At 37.4% G+C, this 22,935-nt stretch overlaps 1 protein-coding gene across 1 annotated transcript in view; it reads left to right on the plus strand.

The window, feature by feature from the left end:
* The first annotated feature begins 2,080 nt into the window (after positions 1–2,080).
* LOC137653625 (dynein axonemal heavy chain 7-like) overlaps positions 2,081–22,935 on the plus strand; it is a 162,813-nt gene continuing 141,958 nt past the window's right edge. The window contains exons 1-11 of the mRNA XM_068387191.1: positions 2,081–2,173; positions 4,279–4,449; positions 5,338–5,550; positions 7,058–7,208; positions 7,406–7,755; positions 8,436–8,659; positions 9,386–9,518; positions 10,281–10,402; positions 15,956–16,106; positions 16,821–17,025; positions 21,816–22,057. Coding sequence (XP_068243292.1) covers positions 4,279–4,449; positions 5,338–5,550; positions 7,058–7,208; positions 7,406–7,755; positions 8,436–8,659; positions 9,386–9,518; positions 10,281–10,402; positions 15,956–16,106; positions 16,821–17,025; positions 21,816–22,057 — 1,962 coding nt within the window. The 5' untranslated portion in view covers positions 2,081–2,173. The remainder of the gene's footprint in view (positions 2,174–4,278; positions 4,450–5,337; positions 5,551–7,057; positions 7,209–7,405; positions 7,756–8,435; positions 8,660–9,385; positions 9,519–10,280; positions 10,403–15,955; positions 16,107–16,820; positions 17,026–21,815; positions 22,058–22,935) is intronic.

Below are 22,935 nucleotides of genomic sequence, written 5' to 3' on the forward strand. Positions count from 1 at the left end.
AATATTATTTATAATATGTACTAAATATCTTTCTATACCTTATTTTGTATTCATTTGTCAATATATATTGTAGATGTGAACAATATTATTTTCAATATGTACTTAAATATCTGTCTATACTTTATTTTTACTCTTTTGGCATAACAATTACAATGTAGATGTAAACTATATTACTGTTACCATGTACTCAAATGTCTGACCCCAATGAGCGCAATAAATTGATTAAAACTAAATCTCTCTCTCTCTCTCTCTCTCTCTCTCTCTCTCTCTCTCTCTCATTGGCAAAATACAGAAACAAGGTAAATTATCTCATATTCATTGACAGAAGACACGTGATTCTCTCTCTCTCTCTCTCTCTCTCTCTCTCTCTCTCTCTCATATTGGCAAAATAGAGAAACAAGGTAAATTATCTCATATTCATTGGCAGACACTTGATTCTCTCTCTCTCTCTCTCTCTCTCTCTCTCTCTCTCTCTCATTTGGCAAAATACAGAAACAAGGTAAATTATCTCATATTCATTGGCAGACACTTGATTCTCTCTCTCTCTCTCTCTCTCTCTCTCTCTCTCTCTCTCTCATTTGGCAAAATACAGAAACAAGGTAAATTATCTCATATTCATTGGCAGACACTTGATTCTCTCTCTCTCTCTCTCTCTCTCTCTCTCTCTCTCTCATATTGGCAAAATACAGAAACAAGGTAAATTATCTCATATTCATTGGCAGACACTTGATTCTCTCTCTCTCTCTCTCCTCTCTCTCTCTCTCTCTCTCTCTCTCTCTCAGCAAAATACAGACACGATGTAAATTATCTCATATTTCATTGAAATAATACTCTCTCTCTCTCTCTCTCTCTCTCTCTCTCTCTCTCTCTCTCTCTCTCAGCAAAATACAGACACGAGGTAAATTATCTCATATTCATTGAAATAATTCTCTCTCTCTCTCTCTCTCTCTCTCTCTCTCTCTCTCATTTGGCAAAATACAGAAACAAGGTAAATTATCTCATATTCATTGGCATAAGACACTTGATTCTCTCTCTCTCTCTCTCTCTCTCTCTCTCTCTCTCTCTCTCTCATTTGGCAAAATACAGAAACAAGGTAAATTATCTCATATTCATTGGCATAAGACACTTGATTCTCTCTCTCTCTCTCTCTCTCTCTCTCTCTCTCTCTCAGCAAAATACAGACACGAGGTAAATTATCTCATATTCAATGAAATAATACTCTCTCTCTCTCTCTCTCTCTCTCTCTCTCTCTCTCTCTTTCATTGGCAAAATACAGAAACAAGGTAAATTATCTCATATTCATTGGCATACGACTCGTGATTTCTCTCTCTCTCTCTCTCTCCTCTCTCTCTCTCTCTCTCTCTCTAATAAATGTTTGTCAACAACGATTTTGAATTTGTACGATCAACGATCTGAGAAAATTATATTAAAAAGCAATCTTGGAGGTTTTAGGTAAGTAATACAATATTGTTTGTGTGTTTTTCCTTTATCTTTTACAATGTATTAAAAGTAATCGCGATAACGGCTTTAACGAACATACGCTTCAAAAGTTGAAACAAAACCAAAATTAATTCATATATTTTCATTCATTGTAAAAGTGGGCTGAACCTGGATCTGTACATTATGTAAACAAGGTAAAATGCCTGCATTGTTATTATACTATTATTGAGGAATAGATGTTGACAAGTCTTATTTTTCATTTTTTTATAAATTCAAATTAATATTAACTGAAATACAGAAAGTATAATAATTCATTCATTCTTAACAAAAGTAATAATAATAAAAAAAAAAACATATTAGGCATGTGAATCTACATAATGTAAACAAGGTAAAATGCCTACATTGTTATCATTATACTATCATTGAGGAATAGATGTTGACAAACCTTTTTTTAATCCCGTAAATTCAAGTTATTATTATCAACTGAAATACAGAGTATAATACTTTATTCATTCTTAACAAACAAACAAAAATCATAATGTTGCATGTTTGTAAAAGGTGTTAAAGACCCGGCTGCGACAGCGTTACCATGGCAACGTTTGTAAACAACCGTCTTCCTCACCCATAGCAACGGAGTGGTGTTAAGAGTTGACGTAATATCCGCAGTGCTTCGGAGACTGTTTAACTACGTTTTCATAACAATGGTGATCATTGACAGCATCTAATATGCAAGGTAATTCATATGTTTTGATAGTTTCTGTCTGTCAGCAAGTAGAAATACTGGTATTAAACGTTATCCATTTAAGGATGATAAGTATGAATTGGGTTGTTATCGATGGTTTAAAGGCTGCTGCATGAATGACAGAGCTAATGGACAGTGACATTGCCCTAGCAAGTAGATCAATGCCCGAGAGACGGACCATATATACACATGATCAGCGTCCAAGCCCCCTCTCCGCCCAAGCTTGGGCCAGGGAGGGCCAGGCAATGGCGGCTGCTGATGACTCAGCAGGTAGACCTGTAGGCTCCCACAAACCCCAAGAATGGCAAGGTTTCAGACACTATAGAAACTATCGAGATTGAACGGGATTCAAACCTGAGTTTGGGGGTGTGCTAGGCAGGGACGTTTCCAATAGGTCAGGTCACCACAACCCTGGTAGTCTTGGTAGATATGAACACAAGATGAGAAATATGTTGTGTACTATAAAGATGTTATTGAAGTGGTCATAACTTTATTTTTATTGTTTATACTGTATATTAAAATGTTTATGTAATTGAACAGTTATGATGCCAGAAAACTTGTAAGTAATTCATTCATTACGGACTTAAACCAGGCAATGTATATTTCTATAAGGACTCTTGTATGTGATATGCAACAAGTTACAAATATCTGAATGCATCTCTCTCTCTCTCTCTCTCTCTCTCTCTCTCTCTCTCTCTCTCTCTCTCTCTCTCTCTCTCTCTCTCTCATTTCAACTTGTACAAGCGTAAACTACAAAATTATTTTCATAAGTATTTCCAGTATAAGGTATGTTCTATGTGCCTTGGTATTCCCTAAATCCTTCAGTCCGCTTTTCTCCAAGAGGAAAGGTTGTCCATAACCAAGGAAGTAAAGTCCAGTGATACGCTTTTCTTGCAAAACCAACTTGTATTTAACAGCTTTTCTCATCATGGCCTTTACAGCATTTAAAGAAATAAGAGCAAAAGGAAACGCGCAAAATTTGATAAATCTCTGCACCCACAATATAGCCTTCTACTTACCTCCAGTCCTCACCCCTCTCTATCTTTGTGCTGCCTAATTTGGTAGCGTCATGGGCTTCTGTTTCAGAGGTCCCAAGTTCGCGTCTCCCGCCAGGATGTGGATATCGTGAGACCTTCTACCGGGGGGTACTCCCCAGAGTGGCGCCTGGGTGGGGGGATGTTAGAGGGGGCTAGTGATAGTCCCTGCTGGCTTTTGGTCGCCCGAGCAGAATGATGTAGATCGTCTGAGTGGAGACCTAAAACCCGCAACTCTAACTTTTTATAGTGCAACTGCAGGGTTTCTTCCCAGTTGTATCTTGGTGTTGAATGGACTCCCTGTTCCCAACACCAGGTCATATGGCCCAAATTTTAAATCCAGTAAATCAAATTCAATCTCCACTCAGAAAAGTCTCTTATGCAGTTTTAGATCTTTACCAAAATCTAAGCACCTAAAAACTAGGCTCATCTTCAATAGAATGCTTCATAAAACTCCACTAAGAACACTGCGTAATCAGGATAAGAAACAGACAGACAACCTAGTAAAGTGATTAAAACGTAATCTCCTTGACATCTAAGATGGCGGACGAATATGACGTCATCTGAGTGCTCAAACAGTAAACGCTATGTGGGGTGCAGATTGCTATGTGGCATGTCAAGAATACGTCCCCTGATATGCGATATCCTAAAAGGAAACTTTAAGGATATTCGCGCCAGAAGTTAGAATTCTGGAGACCTTTAGTTTAATTCTCTGGGAATATCACTGTAGTCAAATATACCCTAGGAAGCTACTGAAGGAACCTTCCATCAGGACGACATGGCCTGAGCCCCCAAAATTTTTTCTTATTTCAGTCTGCATACTCTTGTCTCTACTTCACACTTATAAAGATTTATATAATAGTTTCATAATTGTCTTGATTTGGGTATTTTCTTGATTTGGCTTTCCTCACAACCTTTAAAAGATATAATATTCCAAATTATTTTATTTCTTTATGATATAATGAATAAAATCGTTATCGTCTAATGTTTTATTTAAAGCCAGTAAATGTTGAACAATCAAAACTATCCTATAAATGAGTCATAATTCTTCCTTTGGAAAAGATGGATGTTCGAGTGGCCCCTCATGCTTCTCCTTCAAGGAGATCCTCTCGGGCAGGCAGAGACTCTGCTGCTACAACTCCCAGCAGCAGTTCCAGTAGGAGTAGACCTGCTACTGCAGGCAGGTCTAGACCTTCGAGGGCAGCTCCTCCAACGCTTACACTCCACCTTAACGTAAGTTGAGATTTTATTAATATTGTTTTTTTATCATTGTTTTATTAATTTCTTTATCACAGGACTCTGTAAAAGGAAATGATCCACAAATTTGTGAACACAAAGTTTTTCTTTCTAGTACAAATTGACTTTGTATAGATCTCACATTTTATTTTCAAAAGTAGTTTTAAATATATACAGTACATCAGTGTGACCTCATTTCCACAATTATTATTATTATTATTATTATTATTATTATTATTATTATATAAAAAGATTACTGAATAACGTTTATAAACTCAAAAAGAGTTGTTCTTAATTGATCAGTAAAAATAGAACAAGGTCAAGGTGAAGAAGTGGGACTCATAGGTAAGAAAGAGTTCAAGACGGAAAGCATCTACATACAGCAAAATGATCTGTATATGGTTTCTCCCAGCAACATTTTTAGGGAAAATGCTGAATAAACGACTATATTTTCCTTTTTAAAAATCATATACGAAAGGTTAATTTCTTCATGGAGAAATATAACTTAGAGAGTGATAAACACTTCAAATATATTCCAAATTAACTGACTTCCGTTATATCTATTATAGTTTCAGAATACTTGAGTAGTCATCTTTTGCTTTAAGAAACCAAAACTGTAAAGAAAACATTTAATATGTTACAGAAAAGTCTGAGAATTTGGTCACATCCCAACAGATGACTGTGAAGTGCTTGTAGCCTACACTGTTCTTATTGTACCTGGCTAGTTCTTAGAAATGAGATTGACACCTGTGGTTTAAATCTTAGTTTGATTTGGATAACTATCTTCTTCCTAACATTTCTTGGTTTCCTTAAGGAGTCGAGAAAGTTCCTTGATTAATCCATATTAATCTCTACACTCCTAACAGATTTTCACTTGTATTCCAGGAGGATGCTGTTGGGTCCCATAGTGGGTATCAACGTCAAGGGGCTGCTTATGGGGAGGGGAATGGGGGATCTCGAGGATATGGGGAAAATGGGGCAGGAAGAGGGATGGAAGCTGGATTGAGAGGAAGAGCCAAGAAGGGTCGTGCCCTCCAGAGGAATAGTCTCGGTGATTCCAGTGACTCCAGTCGGCTACTCCCAGCAAGGCCCAGGATGGTAAGTGGCGTTGTTGCTGGATTGCTGTAAATGTTTATTCCTAACAGATGGAAACATTTGGAATTTCTTGAGAACATATGGAATTTCTTGAGAACATCTGGAATTTCTTGAGAACATCTGGAATTTGGTTCCCATATTTTTTTTTGGTGAGAGGGTTGGGGAGAATCTTGAAGTGTTTTTTTTTTTCTTGTAATCTCAGAGGTCCTATCTTGGAATGTTTACATAACTGTATTTTTAAAAAATTTATCATAAATATATGTCTAAAATTACTTGCCAGGATCTCAAGTAATTTGCAGTACAAGAAAGGGCAAGTTTTATTTTCCAGAAATATCTTTTGGTAATGTATAAATAGAATTGCATTTCAACTGTCCTTTTAATTGTCATCAGAATTACGGAATTGGGTAAAGGATATGGTATTTAGTGCAAAATAAAAGGATATTCTTATATTGATAGAAACTGAGTTCTTATTTGTATTTTGAATAATCTATCTATCTATGTAGGTGCTATGTCTTCAATGTGGACTGTCAATTGCTTCCACCTTGGCCGGTCTCTAGCTCTTTGTATAAATTGTCCAGCTATTACGTTCTCATTTACATCTTCTAGTGTGCTGTCCAAAATCTTTTTTCTTTGCTGGCGTCTTGCTCTTCTCCCCTCTATCTTTCCTGTAAGGCGCAGAAGTTTGATCTTTTCTCTTATTATATGTCCCAGAAATTCCATCTTCCTCCTCCTTATCACTTGTAGAAGTGATCTATCCAGATTCACTCTCCTCAATACCTCCTCATTTGTTACTCTCTTAGTCCATGAGATTTTTCAATGATATTCTATGCTATTCCATCTATACATACATACATACATACATATACCAAGGCACTTCCCCCAATTTTTGGGGGTAGCCGACATCAACAAATGAAACAAAAACAAAAAGGGGACCTCTACTCTCTACGTTCCTCCAGCCTAACAAGGGACTCAACCGAGCTCAGCTGGTACTGCTAGGGTGCCACAGCCCACCCTCCCACATTATCCACCACAGATGAAGCTTCATAATGCTGAATCCCCTACTGCTGCTACCTCCGCGGTCATCTATACATTCTGTATATTAAATTTTCCACTTAACTGGATAAAACTTACGACAGTTATAAATTATTACATTTACTGTACTGTACTGTAATCAAGCTCTTAATCAAGTTCAGTGGTGCAAAATTCTAAAGGAGCTTTTATATTGAAAAAATGTTTGTCCACAGACTGCATAAATGGGCTGATACAGAAATATAAAATCCTTTAATCACTGCAGTCTGAAATTCCAATAGAGTATTTTTTCTTTTAAACTTACCACTGAATTTTCTTTACTTTTTTACATTTGTTCAGTAAGATAGGGCCAGGTTAGGTTAGTTACAATAAGATTCTGTTGGGTACAGTAAGCTAGGTTAGGTAAGATTAAGTTGGGTTGGATGAGGTTGGTTTGGTTGGTTCTCCATATGATGTCCCAATAGTTCATGCTCTTTTCCAGCCTGCCATGCGTCTGGCTGGATACGGAGGGTCTGGAAGCCGAGATGAGGAGAAGATCCGTCACCGACGCCGATTAGAGGCTCTTTCGCAGCTGGGACTCAACACAGCCTCTGATCTTGCCCTTCATAGACCTGTGCCTCCACCTCTTTATGGTTAGTCATTTGTTTGCAATGTCTTTTATGTTAACAAACAGGCATAATCAAATCCATATGAAAATATTTAAATTCCCATTCCATTTGTAATTAAATAATGTGCTAAGGCAAAAGATTAAAAATGTTCCAATGATCTTTTATGAAGTTTCCAGTTTCATCATTGAATTCTTATACAGTGTAATCTGATCTTTTTTCAGCAATCAAGGAGACACGAGGAGGAGCTCTGTTGGATGATGGTGCTACCACGTCCCAAAATGACTCAGGGGGTGCAGTCTCTCTTAACACCAACGCCAATAATGGTTTTTATGGCGACAATGGCATGGGCAATGGATCCTTCAATGGGATTTCTGGAACTAATGTCACTTTCGGTACACTGAGAAACCAATCCCGGGGCAGCGAAGAGACAATAACGGGCTCCGGTGACCCACAGGGCATCAAGATTCGAAGGCCAATTACCACCAAGGAATTAACCAGGAAGATTAAGAGGCACCAGGAAGCTATCAGGCGACAGAGAAGAAAGATCATAGCTGGGGCTGAGAGACCACCTGTGAGTTACTAATGCTCGTATTATTGACATTTTCTAAAGTATTAAGTTTTTGAAGGCTCTTTTTATGATGAGGCATGTCTCAAATTAATTATTTTCCAAAACAAATTAGATGAAAACAATCATATGCCAAGAGGTTTCGGAGGAAGAATTAAACTTCTAACCTATTTTTGCTTAGATTTTATCATGAGTCATTTGTCATGCCAAAGTACAGTACCTGAAACAAACTAGCATTTCTTAAGAAAATTAATTAAAGCTTCCAAAAGAGTACATTAGCCATTATTTTCAGGAAAGATTCACAATGATCTAGATGTAAACATTCTGATATTTATCATGAAAGGTTTTTGGAATGTCAGGCATGCTCATATAAACTCTGGTGAAAGGTAACTGTCATGATCAAGGCAAATTATTCTATTCTCTAAGAAGGTTTATTTGGGCCTGAATTAAGCTTATTAGACTAAAATCTAATCAAATAAGATACAGATTTAGAGTAGAATGCAGAGCCATTCAGAGCAGTAGATATCAGTAATCTTGTTAGGAATGGGTATGGACAAGTATCGGTACAGAAAATTTAGGCATTTACCGTGCATTTGGTTTAAGTAAAACGCTCCCCCAAGGGATTAATGTATCTGAAGCTGATCGGCCACTCATCATTTAACTAGAGATGCATCATGTTTCCACAGGCAAGGAAGAAAGCAAGTTACCTTGAAATGCTGGAAAACCGTCAGGACTTTCGGAAGACGTTAGTCAAGCTTCTGAAAACAGATGAAGCCAAGACAAAGAGCGGGCGGGCTAAACTCGAGCGCAGATATCACTATTTCATCACACGAGGTCTCTCCATGCGTACCAGTCCTCTTCAGCAGTCTTGGGTCTCGTCAATTCTCAATTTAGTTCCTAAACATTTGAGGTCAGTAAAATATACCTATAGTCAATTCTTTTTAGTGAGGCAGATTTGCATCGACTCACAGGGGTACCCTTTTAGCTAGGAAAAGTTTCCTGATCGCTGATTGGTTGGACAAGATAATTCTAACCAATCTGATAGTAGGAAACTTTTCCGAGCTAAAAGGGCACCGCTGCGAGTCAGTGCAAATGCGCCTCATTAAAAAAAATTGAGTATAGTATTTTGTTCAGTTCTTGATTAAACCATGGAGTATTCTTATAATAAGCAAAATACTGTACATAGTGTAATTTGGGCAATGATATGCTTGGTTTAATCTCTGTTTTTAGTTTTTAAAATGTTTGGATTAAGCATTTAGAAGAAAAGTTTTTTGTATTTATCAGTAGTCAGATATCCTTTGTAAAGATGTGTCGAAGATTTATAATGACAACCACTGGTGTCTATAGGCACTAGGAACTTTCTAAATTAAATCTTATTTGAAAGTTAAAACAGGTAGTAAGAAAAGGAGGAACACTTTATACAACTACTGTACCTACCTTTCCTAATATTGAAAGGTACCCATCAGTCAAATAAGAAAGTGGCAGATGAATTTTATATCTGCTGTTATTTCTATTTGGTAATAATGTTCATAATTCACTTTATTCTGACTGTTTATTCTAGGATTAATTATTTTGTTTTTATTGATGAATCACTATACAATACTAGATATTAACGTTTGCTGTATTCTTAAAACAGGACTGCCATGGGTACATGCCAGAGCCTCCTTCAGCAACTGCAGAGGGACTATGAACACAATATGAGGAAGGTGGCAGTGGATTTTGTCCTTAACTCGGGAAAGCCCAGACCTAGACCGATAGTATCCAGTGAGGTATGGAAGCATCCAGATTACCATTTTTTTTTTCAATCTAATAGTAGAGAAAACATGCAGCCTAATGCCTTTATCTATTCTACCCCATTTCATATTTTCATTTGTTCTTTATTCTTATAGTTTTATTTATAACTCATGTTCTCACCTTTGACTAATGCATGATTGTGATCATATTTTTGTGTGTGACTATTACTTTGACTAGTCTCCCATTTACTCGATTCATCCCTGGCATAATAGAAACTGGCAAAGTAAGTGGTTGGGGTTGCCTGTTCTGTCAGCCAAGATGTGTTAGAAATAATCTAAGCTAGGCCCGTAAGGTTGCCAGCTCTGTTGACTAGAGCATTACTGAGCTTACTAGGCTGCCTTTCCGATTGACATTTTCATAATAAAAATGAGCTCAAGTAAGGGTCATATGGTTCCTCTACTATTAGTCATATGATAACAAAACCATAGTCCATTTCTTTTAGCGATGCATATTTGCACTGACTCGCAGCGGTGCCCTTTTAGCTCGGAAAAGTTCCGTGATCGCTGATTGGTTGGACAAAATGACACTAACCAATCAGCGATCAGGAAACTTTTCCGAGCTAAAAGGGCACCGCCGCGAGTCGATGCATATATGCATCGCTAAAAGAAATGGACTATAGCTAGGTAAGGGCCTAAGGTTGTCAGCTCCACTGGCCTTATAATAATGACAACCATTGTGATCACCTTACTTTTGTACAAGGATAATTCCTTAACAAATAATATTTGCTGTAATTCCAGGAGGATAATACAAGAGTGGCTTTGGAGACATGGAATCCTTGTAGGAATGCTATCAGGAAGAACTTGCACCTACTGAATCCATGCATGCTGCAGACATTGGAGCTATGGTATCGTGAGTACAGGTAAGGAATTTTCATTGCCGACTTTGTCAATAGAATATCCTGAGTGTGAGTGAAGAATTAGCATTGCAAAATATTGAAATATGTCATAAGTATAGATGAAAACTGTAGGCACTGTACATGTTCTTTTATTGGTATTGATTTGAAAGTGATAGGCGTAATATTTGTCAATAAGATAGACAGACTAATTTTGGATTTCTTGTTAGAGCACTTTCAGTAAGACATTTTTGACCTGTCAAATACCTAAAAATTGGCTATATATTCAAGTACCTTTGGTGGAGGAGGCCTTCCCTAAAAATTTGCTCTATTTTATATTATTGTTCATCTTGTTGATGCAGTCCACCCCCACTCTTCGCGAGGGTTAGGTAACAGAGACAGGCACAAAAAGCTTGAATTCACGTATCTTTGGTGCCCTAGGGTGGGATAACTCCTAATCTAACCTAACAACTCGCTGCCCATTGCATATGCTCAGATAATTAACACTAAGTACTGCCTAATATTGTTTTTACTTGGTTTCTATCACAGTATAAGTAGTTTAAAATTAATTCAGTAAGTGTACAGTACTTGTGCACACGTGTACACTACATACTGAACACAGTAAGGCTACAGTACAGTACGTAACACTACAGTAAAGTACAGTGAGCCCTCGCTACTTCACGGTTCGACTATCGCGGATTCACCACTTCGCGGATTTTTTTCATATCGCATGTATATACATATATCGTGGATTTTCCGGAAATTTCGAAAATACCGCGATATATGAAGACCCCAAATACGTATTTCGTTAATTCCATTAATACTGTAATTGGTAATATCTGCTCTTACTGATGGTTCATTGCATTACATATGACATATAATTCAGTACAGAAAGAAATAAAACACGAAAAGAGAATGTGATCATACGATAATTCAGTATACAGTACGTAGTAAAATTAAATCGAACATGAAACGCAAATCAGATGCAGTCATACCGTATTTGAATGGTGTAAGGCTGCTGATGGCTACTACTACAAATGTAATGGATGTGCATCTTTTCCATGAATCTTTTGTATGTATACGTACGTAGTACTGCATCCAATAATATTCTTTGTTGCAAAAATCACATCTCGAATAGGCGTACATATCCTACAACAAAATAAGCGTAAAATGGCGTACGTAAAGCTGTATACGTAGTACCTTGTATTTGAATTGGTAACTAATACGTAGCATGTAAGACAGGCTGTGATTGGTTCAAGTGCTGATAGATGACGAATCAGATCCCAAGTTTTGAAATCTAGCCTGTGATTGGTGTTTTGACCACTTCTCCAACCCGCAGCATCTTTTCGCGGCCACTTTGTTTGCCGCTCTCTCGCCGGGTAAATGCTGCTACGTTACTGTGAACTTTAATCTGTGCTGTGCGTGACTGTTTTAAGTTGAACTTTTTGTTGAACTTTCTGTTTAACCCCTACTGTACAATGGCTCCCAAGCGTTCTGCTTCTACTAAGGCTGGTAGTGAGCCTAAACGCCACCGAAAGATGATGACGATTGCTGAGAAGGTGACACTTCTCGATATGTTAAAAGAAGACAGAAGTTACGCGGCCGCAGCCCGCCATTTTGGAGTGAACGAATCCACCATTCTCTACATCAAGAAGGACGAGGCGAACATTAGAAAGACGGCTGCCATCACCTTTAGCAGATCAGCGAAGCGAGTCGTTACCACACGTAATAAAACGATCGTCCGTATGGAAGGTGCTTTAGCAGTCTGGATTGCCGACTGCCGGAAGAAGAACATAGCCTTGGATACGAACACCATCCGAACCAAGGCTTTGGGCTTGTATGAGAATTTTGCGGCAAAGGAACCTCAAGACGACGATGGCGACCATGCTGAAGAAGACGAAGATGATGTAGATGAACCTCAACCAGGGACATCCACTGATTCCCAGCCTCAGAAACAACGTTTTTCCGCCAGCAAAGGATGGTTCGCGAAGTTTCAGAAACACTTCGGCCTGAAAAGCGTTTCCCTGCAGGGCGAGGCTGCTTCCGCTGACACTACCGCTGCTGAAACTTACGCGAACGAGACGTTCTAGAACATTATCGCTGAGGGTGGATACAAGCCGGAACAGGTGTTTAATATGGATGAGACCGGCTTGTTTTGGAAGAGAATGCCGTTGCGAACTTTCCTGTTTAAAGAAGAAGCCAAAGCCTCTGGCTTTAAAGCGTTCAAAGATCGCGTAACCCTCGTGATGTGTGGCAATGTTGCTGGATTTTTGCTAAAGCCGGGGCTTATTTACAAGTCGAAAAATCCTCGCGCTTTGAAAAATAAAAATAAGAATCTCCTTCCCGTGTACTGGATGCATAATCAAAAAGCATGGATTACGAAGATGATGACCTCCAACTGGTTCCACCAGTGTTTTATCCCGCAAGTCAGCAAATATCTCGTAGAGAAGGGCTTGCCATTTAAGATCCTTCTCCTCATGGATAATGCTGGTAGACACGCAACTGATCTGTCGCATGAGGGCATTCAGGTTGAGTTCCTGCCACCCAACACCACGTCATTAATTCAACCGATGGACCAGGGGGTTATCAGGGCGTTCAAGGCCCTCTACACGAAGAACACCTTGGCGGACCTCGTTGCGTGTGTGGATGCTGCCCTAGATGATGAGGATGAAACTTTCAATTTGAAGGCGTACTAGCGGAAGTACACAATAGCCACGTGCCTGCAGAACATCCAGAAGGCACTGCAAGAAATGAAACCTGCTACTGTCAATGCGAGCTGGAAGAAGTTGTGGCCCCAGATTGTTTACGATGACAAGGGATTTACACCTGCTTGAGATTCAACACTCTGCAATACGCAAATCTGTGCAGTTGGCTGCAATAATTGGAGGGGACGGGTTTGGCGACATGACGACTGAAGACGTCGACGAGTTGTTGGACTGCCATTCCCAGCCGCTAACTGACGCAGACCTAAAAGACCTGACGAAATCGGCCAGTGAAGAAGACAGTGAAACACAGGAAGAGACCCAAGAAAATGTCGAAGAAACGGGCTTAACATTAGAACGGCTTGCCAAGCTCTGCAACCTTGCGAAGGAGTTGAAAGAAATGTGGCAAGAGTGGGACGAGGATATGGTTCGTTCTATGCAATTCTGCAACAAGATCGATGACGACATGACTCCCTACAGGATGCTCTTCGAGCGATAAAAGAAGCAGCGGCAGCAACTTCCGATCACAATGTTCTTCCAGCCTCGCAAAAAAGAGCCAGTTCCTCCTGCTACTACACCTTCGTAAGAAATTGAAGAAGTGTCCCAGGAAGAAGTTGAAGAGGTGTCCCAGGAAAAGACACCTCCGTCTGAAGAGACGTAAAATACTATCATTGGCTGCACAGTAGAAGACGTCATCAGCTTCATCATCATCATTTCTACTGTGCAGCAAATTCATTGCCATCATCATTCAAGTTTTTCTTCAACTTCTTTCGTGGTGAGTACAGTAACAATCTTTATTTTTTTTATACATGTTTTACTTTAATATTCTAACATTTCAATATTTGTGCCTGTTTTAGTTTAGTATGCATTAAGTTAAAGGGAACATTTTGAAAGTCTGAATATACATGTTATAACCTATCATATTTTTTTGTTTAAAATTTACATTTACGTACGTAAAACATCTCTCTCTCTCTCTCTCTCTCTCTCTCTCTCGTAAATTGTTTTCCTGCTTTGCTACGTATGTACTGTATGATTTTATATAGATACAGTAAATAATATTTGTAATAACATATTTTCTAAAAGTTTTTACTGTAATATCATTATTTATCACTTTCATCATGCGTGTTAAATGCCTTCATTTGTTTATTACGATCGAAGATGGAGCGTAATTTATGACGCCACCGTTTCAGGCGGCGTCATAAAGAAAAACATTTCATTTGGAAGTCCTAAGAAAAATTAAGTAAAACATTGGTAATAACAAAATCAACATACTGTATAATCAATATAATCGATGCAAAAACTAACCTATACACAGATGTGTAAATGCGTTTGTTTCTTCATTATGATCAGAGATAAACGTAAACAAAACATTGGTTGCCATTTTTTATCGTTCTTTTTGGCGTGTTTAGGAAACGCATGATATAAAATCGCCTTTAGTATTTGTGCCTGTTTTAGTTTAGGGTACTGTAGTACATGCATTAAGTGTTCTGTACATTAAAGGGTAGTTTGTTAACAGTACTACGTACAAGGGAAGGTTTTAAAAGTCTGAATATACATGTTAAATAAATACGTAAATATGGTGTCCCTACTTCGCGGATTTTCACCTATCGCGGTCGGGTCTGGAACCTATCTACCGCGATAAACGAGGGCTCACTGTAGTCGTTGCCCTGACTAGAACTATAATTTTACCAAGTAGTCATCATGCACTTACAGTATAATAACAAAACATTGTTGTTCCCATCTAGTAATACTGTATAATACTCACTGAGACTGTAATGTACAGTATATTACAGTAATATATGTACAGCACTATCACTACAGTAAAGATTAACTGTACCTTAAGTGTTTGCAGTTTTTGTTCGGACCACTTGACTCACCACACAGGTAGCCTACATTTACTATAAACAATACACTATACATCACTGAAATTCTGTACTGTACAATATGTATACAATTTAAAATTACCTATGTGTACATATTTTATACGACCGCTAACGATTTTCATACGAAGTTCTACGCAGTCTTGAAGCATGATTCAACACCTGATGCGTCAGCGTTGTCCCAGTACTGTAGGAAATTGCATATCTACAGTATATTACCCCATAAATATAGACAATGTCCAGGAGTACCATATGTACTACTGTATATGAATACATAATTTTTTTATTTGAAAACGTGATCATGCTCAAAAAGAACTGAAGCGGGAGATACACGCGTGAGGAGTGACGAGGGAAGACTGATGAGCAAGGTTGCCATTTCTGATGTTGAATACGCGTTACATGAACTTCTGAAAAGTGCTAAATAATTTTTTAAGATATAACATTGATAAAGCTGAAATTGCTACGATAAGTTAAATTGAGAAGAAAGAATTTTAAAGGCAACCAGTTTATCATATTATGTACTATCAGTGGGAAAAGTGCTATATTTCGTGATGATGTAAAATAGTGAAACCGTGCCAGATAGTAAATACGTGCTAAATTTTCCAGAAAATCCCGCCGCAAGAGTATGTCTCACGGTTATTTAATTTTTTATCTAATAAGGTTTACCGTTCTCTGTGTCGCAATCTAGCGAAATCACAAAGCATAAACTCTCGTAATGCGGCGGCTGACTGTATTACTTTGATATTTTTTATATCTGTTGTCATGTTGACAAATCAACTGGGTTTGGTATTTTTCTGATGTCGTATTTCTAACATGCTTATTTGCTGTACAGTATTAGTCTTAATCACTATCTCTAGCTATTAAATGTTCCTTTTGCCCATGTTATAAGATATTCTATATTTGGATATTCAAATTAATCTACCATCTCAAACTTATTCCTCATACTTGTGGGAGGAACACATACATATAACATCTTTTATTTGGTATCTTCTCAACAGTGGCCTTCGTGTGGTGGACATCCGGGACGTGATGAACGGACACGGAAGTATGGAACTTGAAGAGTTCGTGAATGGCGTCTCTGACCAACTGGATCATACCAATGAGACTCTGACAATGTGGTTCACCCAGATACAGACTATCTTTTACAAGGTTAATAATGAGTAGGAAATTCAGAATTCTATTCGTCAAATAACGTATGTATTATTTCTTCCACTATACCTTTTTTATTTAAAGTTCATAACTTAGTCTATGTCAACTTAAAACCAGTTATTTAGAGTATAAACTTTGAGAAAATATCTGTAAACACAATCACTGGGTGATTCTCTTAAGAAAACTCATTTTAGCAAGTGTTATCGAAGGTTTGAAAAGTTTCCGTAGAGTGAACCATCTCAGCTCAGGTAACTTTTATTTTACATTTTCCCTATGCAAAGTAATTTTTTGTTTGATCTTCCTGTTGTCAGCTATACTTAAGTTGCTCATCTTGCCTGCAATCCACCATAGTTTAAAAAAACAAAACATACCTAATGCAATGCTTAGCCCAACAGAGGCATAGTGAAATGCTAATGAAGAGTTCTTTTGTACCCATCCTATCCCTGAAATTAAACCTGGGTACAAATTAAATGATTCTATACAGATAATCTGAGGCATAGGTTTACTATATATTAAGCATTTTTACTACTTATCCTCAGCCACCCAACCTCTTTAATATTGCTTAGCTCCAAGTCTCACTTTTATCAAGAGAACAGATCCTATGGACAAGCAGTAACCAAACCTAACCTAACCTAAGCTAAGTATTCATTAGCAAAATTTAGGGGTCTCAGAGAGTTACAGTACCAATTGTTGTCACTAATGATTTCACTTTAGGGTTTCCAAAGAGGGCAAATGCCTGGCTTCAGTCAGCCCGGACGTCTGGCTTCCTTCTGCAATGCAGCTGTCACCATCATGACTCACAACCTTCAGTCATTGTGCCTCCTATCGGTGTTTACTGTGACATCGTCTCTCTGTGGGGCCGAACCCAATCTTCATGATCCAGCATCCATAGGACTCTGGTCCAAAGTGCCTACTTCAGGTGAGCTCAGTCAAGTAATTATTCTTATTGTTATTATTATTATTACTGTATTATTATTATTATTATGATGATGATGATGTATTGCATAATAATATACGTATTCTTGTTTCTATCATTATCATTTATATTTTTGTTATTAATATCTCTACTCTAAAGAATAAGAAACTACACTAATATGATGAGATAAATTATTAAAGTAAATAGTACTCGCCTTCAATGCGTAAACAAATATTGCCAGAAAAGTGTTGTAACCATTCCTATTTCACGACATGAATTGTTTCGAGAAGCGAGCCAAGCTTTTTATCCCCAAAGAGAACCAATTTTACTGTCATTTTGAGCATTTCTTCTAAGAACCTCTTGACTCATACCAGAACTTTGTTAGGTTTGATGTGTATTATTTTCCTTCATTTTGAAATAAGGTCTAATGATCAGATCATTACTCTAACCACGGTATTTCAAAGCTCCATTTTTCCAGTCTTTATTTGTGTCTTGGCCTATGGTATTCAATTTCTTAATTACCTTTAATACATCTTCAGTAGTCACTGCTACAGGTATTCTCATTTTTAAGCTAACCCTTTTAAGACATGCAGTATTCAAATCTGTCTCTTTTTCTATCCTTCAAATTAAAAATTCATCTAAACATTAACTCTATTGGTCTATTATTGCATTCAAGTCTGACAGCACCTATTCTCTTGCCTTTATACAGTATACAATATATGTATATATATATATATATATATATATATATATATATATATATATATATATATATATATATGTATATATATATATATATATATATATATATATATATATATATATATATATATATATATATATATATATATATATATATATATATACCAGGGCAATTCCCCCAACTTTGGGGGGTAGCCGACATCAAACAAATGAAACAAAAAAGGGGACCTCTCCTCTCTGCGTTCCTCCCAGCCTGACAAGGGACTCAATCGAGTTCGGCTGGTACTGCTAGGGTGCCACAGCCCACCCTCCCCCGTTATCCACCACAGATGAAGCTTCATAATGCTGAATCCCCTACTGCTGCTACCTCCGCGGTCATCTAAGGCATCGGAGAAGCAGCAGGGCCTACCGGAACTGCGTCACAATCGCTCGCCATTCATTCCTATTTCTAGCACGCTCTCTTGCCTCTCTCACATCTATCCTCCTATCACCCAGAGCTTCCTTCACTCCATCCATCCACCCAAACCTTGGCCTTCCTCTTGTACTTCTCCCATCAACTCTTGCATTCATCACCTTCTTTAGCAGACAGCCATTTTCCATTCTCTCAACATGGCCAAACCACCTCAACACATTCATATCTACTCTAGCTGCTAACTCATTTCTTACACCTGTTCTCACCCTCACTACTTCATTCCTAACCATATCTACTCGAGATACACCAACCATACTCCTTAGACACTTCATCTCAAACACATTCAATTTCTGTCTCTCTGTCACTTTCATTCCCCACAACTCCGATTCATACATCACAGCTGGTACAATCACTTTCTCATACAGAACTCTCTTTACATTCATGCCCAACCCTTTATTATTTACTACTCCCTTAACTGCCCCTAACACTTTGCATCCTTCATTCACTCTCTGACGTACATCTGCTTCCACTCCACCATTTGCTGCAACAACAGACCCCAATTACTTAAACTGATCCACCTCCTCAAGTAACTCTCCATTCAACATGACATTCAACCTCGCACCACCTTCCCTTCCCGCACATCTCATAACCTTACTCTTACCCACATTAACTCTCAACTTCCTTCTCTCACACACTCTTCCAAATTTTGTCACTAATCGGCCAAGCTTCTCTTCCTCGTCTGCAACCAGTACAGTATCATCCGCAAACAACAACTGATTTACCTCCCATTCATGGTCATTCTCGTCTACCAGTTTCAATCCTCGTCCAAGCACTCGAGCATTCACCTCTCCCACCAATCCATCAATATACAAGTTAAACAACTACGGCGACATCACACATCCCTGTCTCAGCCCCACTCTCACCGGAAACCAATCGCTCACTTCATTTCCTATCCTAACGCATGCTTTACTACCTTTGTAGAAACTTTTCACTGCTTGCAACAACCTTCCACCAACTCCATATAACCTCGTCACATTCCACATTGCTTCCCTATCAACTCTATCATACAGTTTCTCCAGATCCATAAACGCAACATACACCTCCTTACCTTTTGCTAAATATTTCTCGCATATCTGCCTAATTGTAAAAATCTGATTTATACAACCCCTACCTCTTCTAAAACCACCCTGTACTTCTAAGATTGCATTCTCTGTTTTATCCTTAATCCTATTAATCAGCACTCTACCATACATTTTTCCAACTTCACTCAACAAACTAATACCCCTTGAATTACAACACTCATGCACATCTCCCTTACCCTTATATAGTGGTACAAACATGCATAACCCAATCTACTGGTACCATTAACAACAAAAAACACATATTAAACAATCTCACGAACCATTCAAGTACAGTCACACCCCCTTCCTTCAACATCTCAGCTCTCACACCATACCAGATGCTTTTCCTACTCTCGTTTCATCTAGTGCTCTCCTCACTTCCTCTCTTGTAATCTCTCTCTCATTCTTATCTCCCATCAGTGGCACCTGCAACATCATTTATATCTGCCTCCCTATTATCCTTAACATTCAGTAAACTTTCAAAATTTTCCGCCCACCTTTTCCTTGCCTCCTCTCCTTTTAACAACCTTCCATTTCCATCTTTCACTGTCTTCAATTCTTGAACCAGCCTTCCTTACTCTCTTCACTTCTTTCCAAAACAACTTCTTATTCTCTTCATATGAATGACCCAATCCCTGACCCCACCTCAGGTCAGCTGCCCTCTTTGCCTCACTTACCTTGCGCTTTACTTCCACATTTTTCTCTCTATATCTTTCATACTTCTCTATACTATTACTCTGCAGCCATTCTTCAAAAGCCCTCTTTTTCTCTTCCACTTTTACCTTCACTCCTTCATTCCACCATTCACTGCCCTTCCTCATGCTGCCTCCAACAAACTTCTTGCCACACACATCACTTGCAATCCCAACAAAATTTTCTTTTGCTAACTTCCACTCCTCCTCTAAATTACCAGTTTCTCTTACTTTCACTTCATCATATGCCATTTTCAACTTCTCTTGATATTTACTTTTTATCCCTGGTTTTATTAGCTCTTCAACCCTTACTAGCTCCCTTTTACATCCACCTACTCTATTCCCCCACTCTTTTGCTACAACTAATTTTCCTTCCACCAAAAAATGATCAGACATACCATTAGCCATCCCCTAAACACGTGCACATCTTTCAATCTTCCAAACATTCTTTTAGTTATCAACACATAATCCATTAATGCCCTTTCTACCACTCTTCCATTTGCCACTCTTACCCATGTATACTTGTTTTTATCTTTCTTTTTGAAAAAGCTAGAACTTACCACCATCTCTTGCTCAACACACATATTTACCAGTCTCTCACCACTCTCATTTTCAGGTGGTACGTCATACTTCCCAACGACACCTTCTACCTCTCCAGCGCCCACTCTAGCTTTCAAGTCACCCATGACAACTACATAATTCCTTCTACCCAGTCCTTCTACACACCTAGTTAATTCATTCCAGAACTCATTCCGCTCTTCTTCACTTTTCTCACAACCTGGCCCATACGCACAGATAAAAGCCCAACATTCCCTACCCAACCTAACCCTTACCCACATTAACCTAGATGATATCTCCTTCCATTCCACTACTTTACCTGTCATCCATTCACTCAGCAATAAATCCACACCTTCTCTTGCTCTTCCCCTTTCAATCCCAGACACTCTATCAGACATTTCACCAAACATCACTTCACTTTTCCCTTTTATCTTTGTCTCACACAAAGCCAATATATCCATCCTTCTATTCCTAAACCTACTTCCAATCTCACATCTTTTACTCTCTATGGTACTACATCCACGCACATTCAAACACCCTAAACTAGAGTGCAGGGAGCAGTCACTCTCCCCCCAGCTCCATCTCTTTGATGTCTCACAGGATTATAATACAGGAGAGTGGGTTCCCAGTCCCCTCGTCCTGTCCCTTTTAGTTGTCTCTTACGACACGCAGGGATACGTTGGCGCTATTCTAATTGTTATTATGCCCCTGCGGCCACAGTGGGCTATATATATATATATATATATATATATATATATATATATATATATATATATATATGTATATATATATATATATATATATATATATATATATACTGTATATATATATATATATATATATATATATATATATATATATATACTGTATATATATATATATATATATATATATATATATATATATATATATATATATATATATACTGTATATATATATATATATATATATATATATATATATATATACAGTATATATATATATATATATATATATATATATATATATATATATATATATATATATACTGTATATATATATATATATATATATATACAGTATATATATATATATATATATATATATATATATATATATATACTGTATATATATATATATATATATATATATATATATATATATTTATATATTTATATATGTATATATACACTGTATATAGATGTGTGTGTGTCTTCCCCAGTAGAAAGAGCCATTTGTATCATATTTCTTCTTTTAGTCTTTGTGCCAATTTGTCTCCATATCAATATTTAAAATAAAAATCATACAGGTAACATTCCTCCTCCACAGGTCGAATACCTGTAGCAGGCGCACGTCCCATATCTGTCTGTGCAAAGGGCAGTGAAGAAACCAGTACTACTGACGAAGGACTGGGAGAGTCACTTGCAGATGCTGGCTCAGATACCAACAGATCAAAAAAAGGAGATGACGGTGAGGAGAGCGAGGAGGTCGTTGCTCCACCTCCAGGGTCCAGCGGGCATCCCAAGAAACCAATGCTCTTGAAGCTTCACCTGCTCCTCTCGGGGAAGAACGTAAGACGTTATTGTTATCATTATTATTATTATTATTATTATTATTATTATTATTATTATTATTATTATTATTATTATTATTATTATTATTAGGCAAGTTACAACTCAGGCTTGAAAAGCAGAATGCTACAAGCTCAAGGGCTACAGCAGGGTAAAAGTCTTTAAAGATTTTATTAGATTTTTCAAAATCGGTTTAGCCAATGATAATGGATTTGACTTGAGCTTAATTGGTATATCAACTTTTGTCTAGATCAGAGGATTATCAATTTATCTAGATTTGCTTAGGTTAGATAATTATAGATTTATCCAAATTTGCTTTCCAAAAAATTGTAGATATATCAAGATTTGATTAGCAAGAAAATTATAGATTTATCAAGATTTGCTTAGCAATAAAATTATGAATTTATCAAGATCTGTCTGACAGTAAAATTATAGATTAATCAATGTTTGCTTAGCAAGAAAATTATAGATTCATCAAGATTTGCTCAAGTCAGATGACAATACTTTTATTGAGATTTCCTTAACAAGAAATTTATAGGTTTACCAAGATTTGCTTAGCAAGAAAATTATTAACCAATCAAGATTTGTTTACATCAAATATTATATATACATCAGCATTGGTCAGCCAGGAAAAGGTGGATTTGCTAACCTATTTTTAGGTCAAGAGTTTAGTATATTTGTAATAATTTTATTGCAATTTAGTAGGACCATTAACATTTAATTAGTAGCTAATTTGATTGTTTTGGTGTGATGTTATCAGAATATATGCTAATAGCTTTGTTTAAATTTCCAAAGCCATAAAATTAATAGATAAACCAAGGTTTGCCTATAATAGTCATGCTGATTTATCAACATTCTCCCAAGCCCCAAATCTAATA

Source organism: Palaemon carinicauda, chromosome 14, assembly GCF_036898095.1.
Source record: "Palaemon carinicauda isolate YSFRI2023 chromosome 14, ASM3689809v2, whole genome shotgun sequence".
In the NCBI taxonomy this organism is placed as follows: Eukaryota; Metazoa; Arthropoda; class Malacostraca; order Decapoda; family Palaemonidae; genus Palaemon; species Palaemon carinicauda.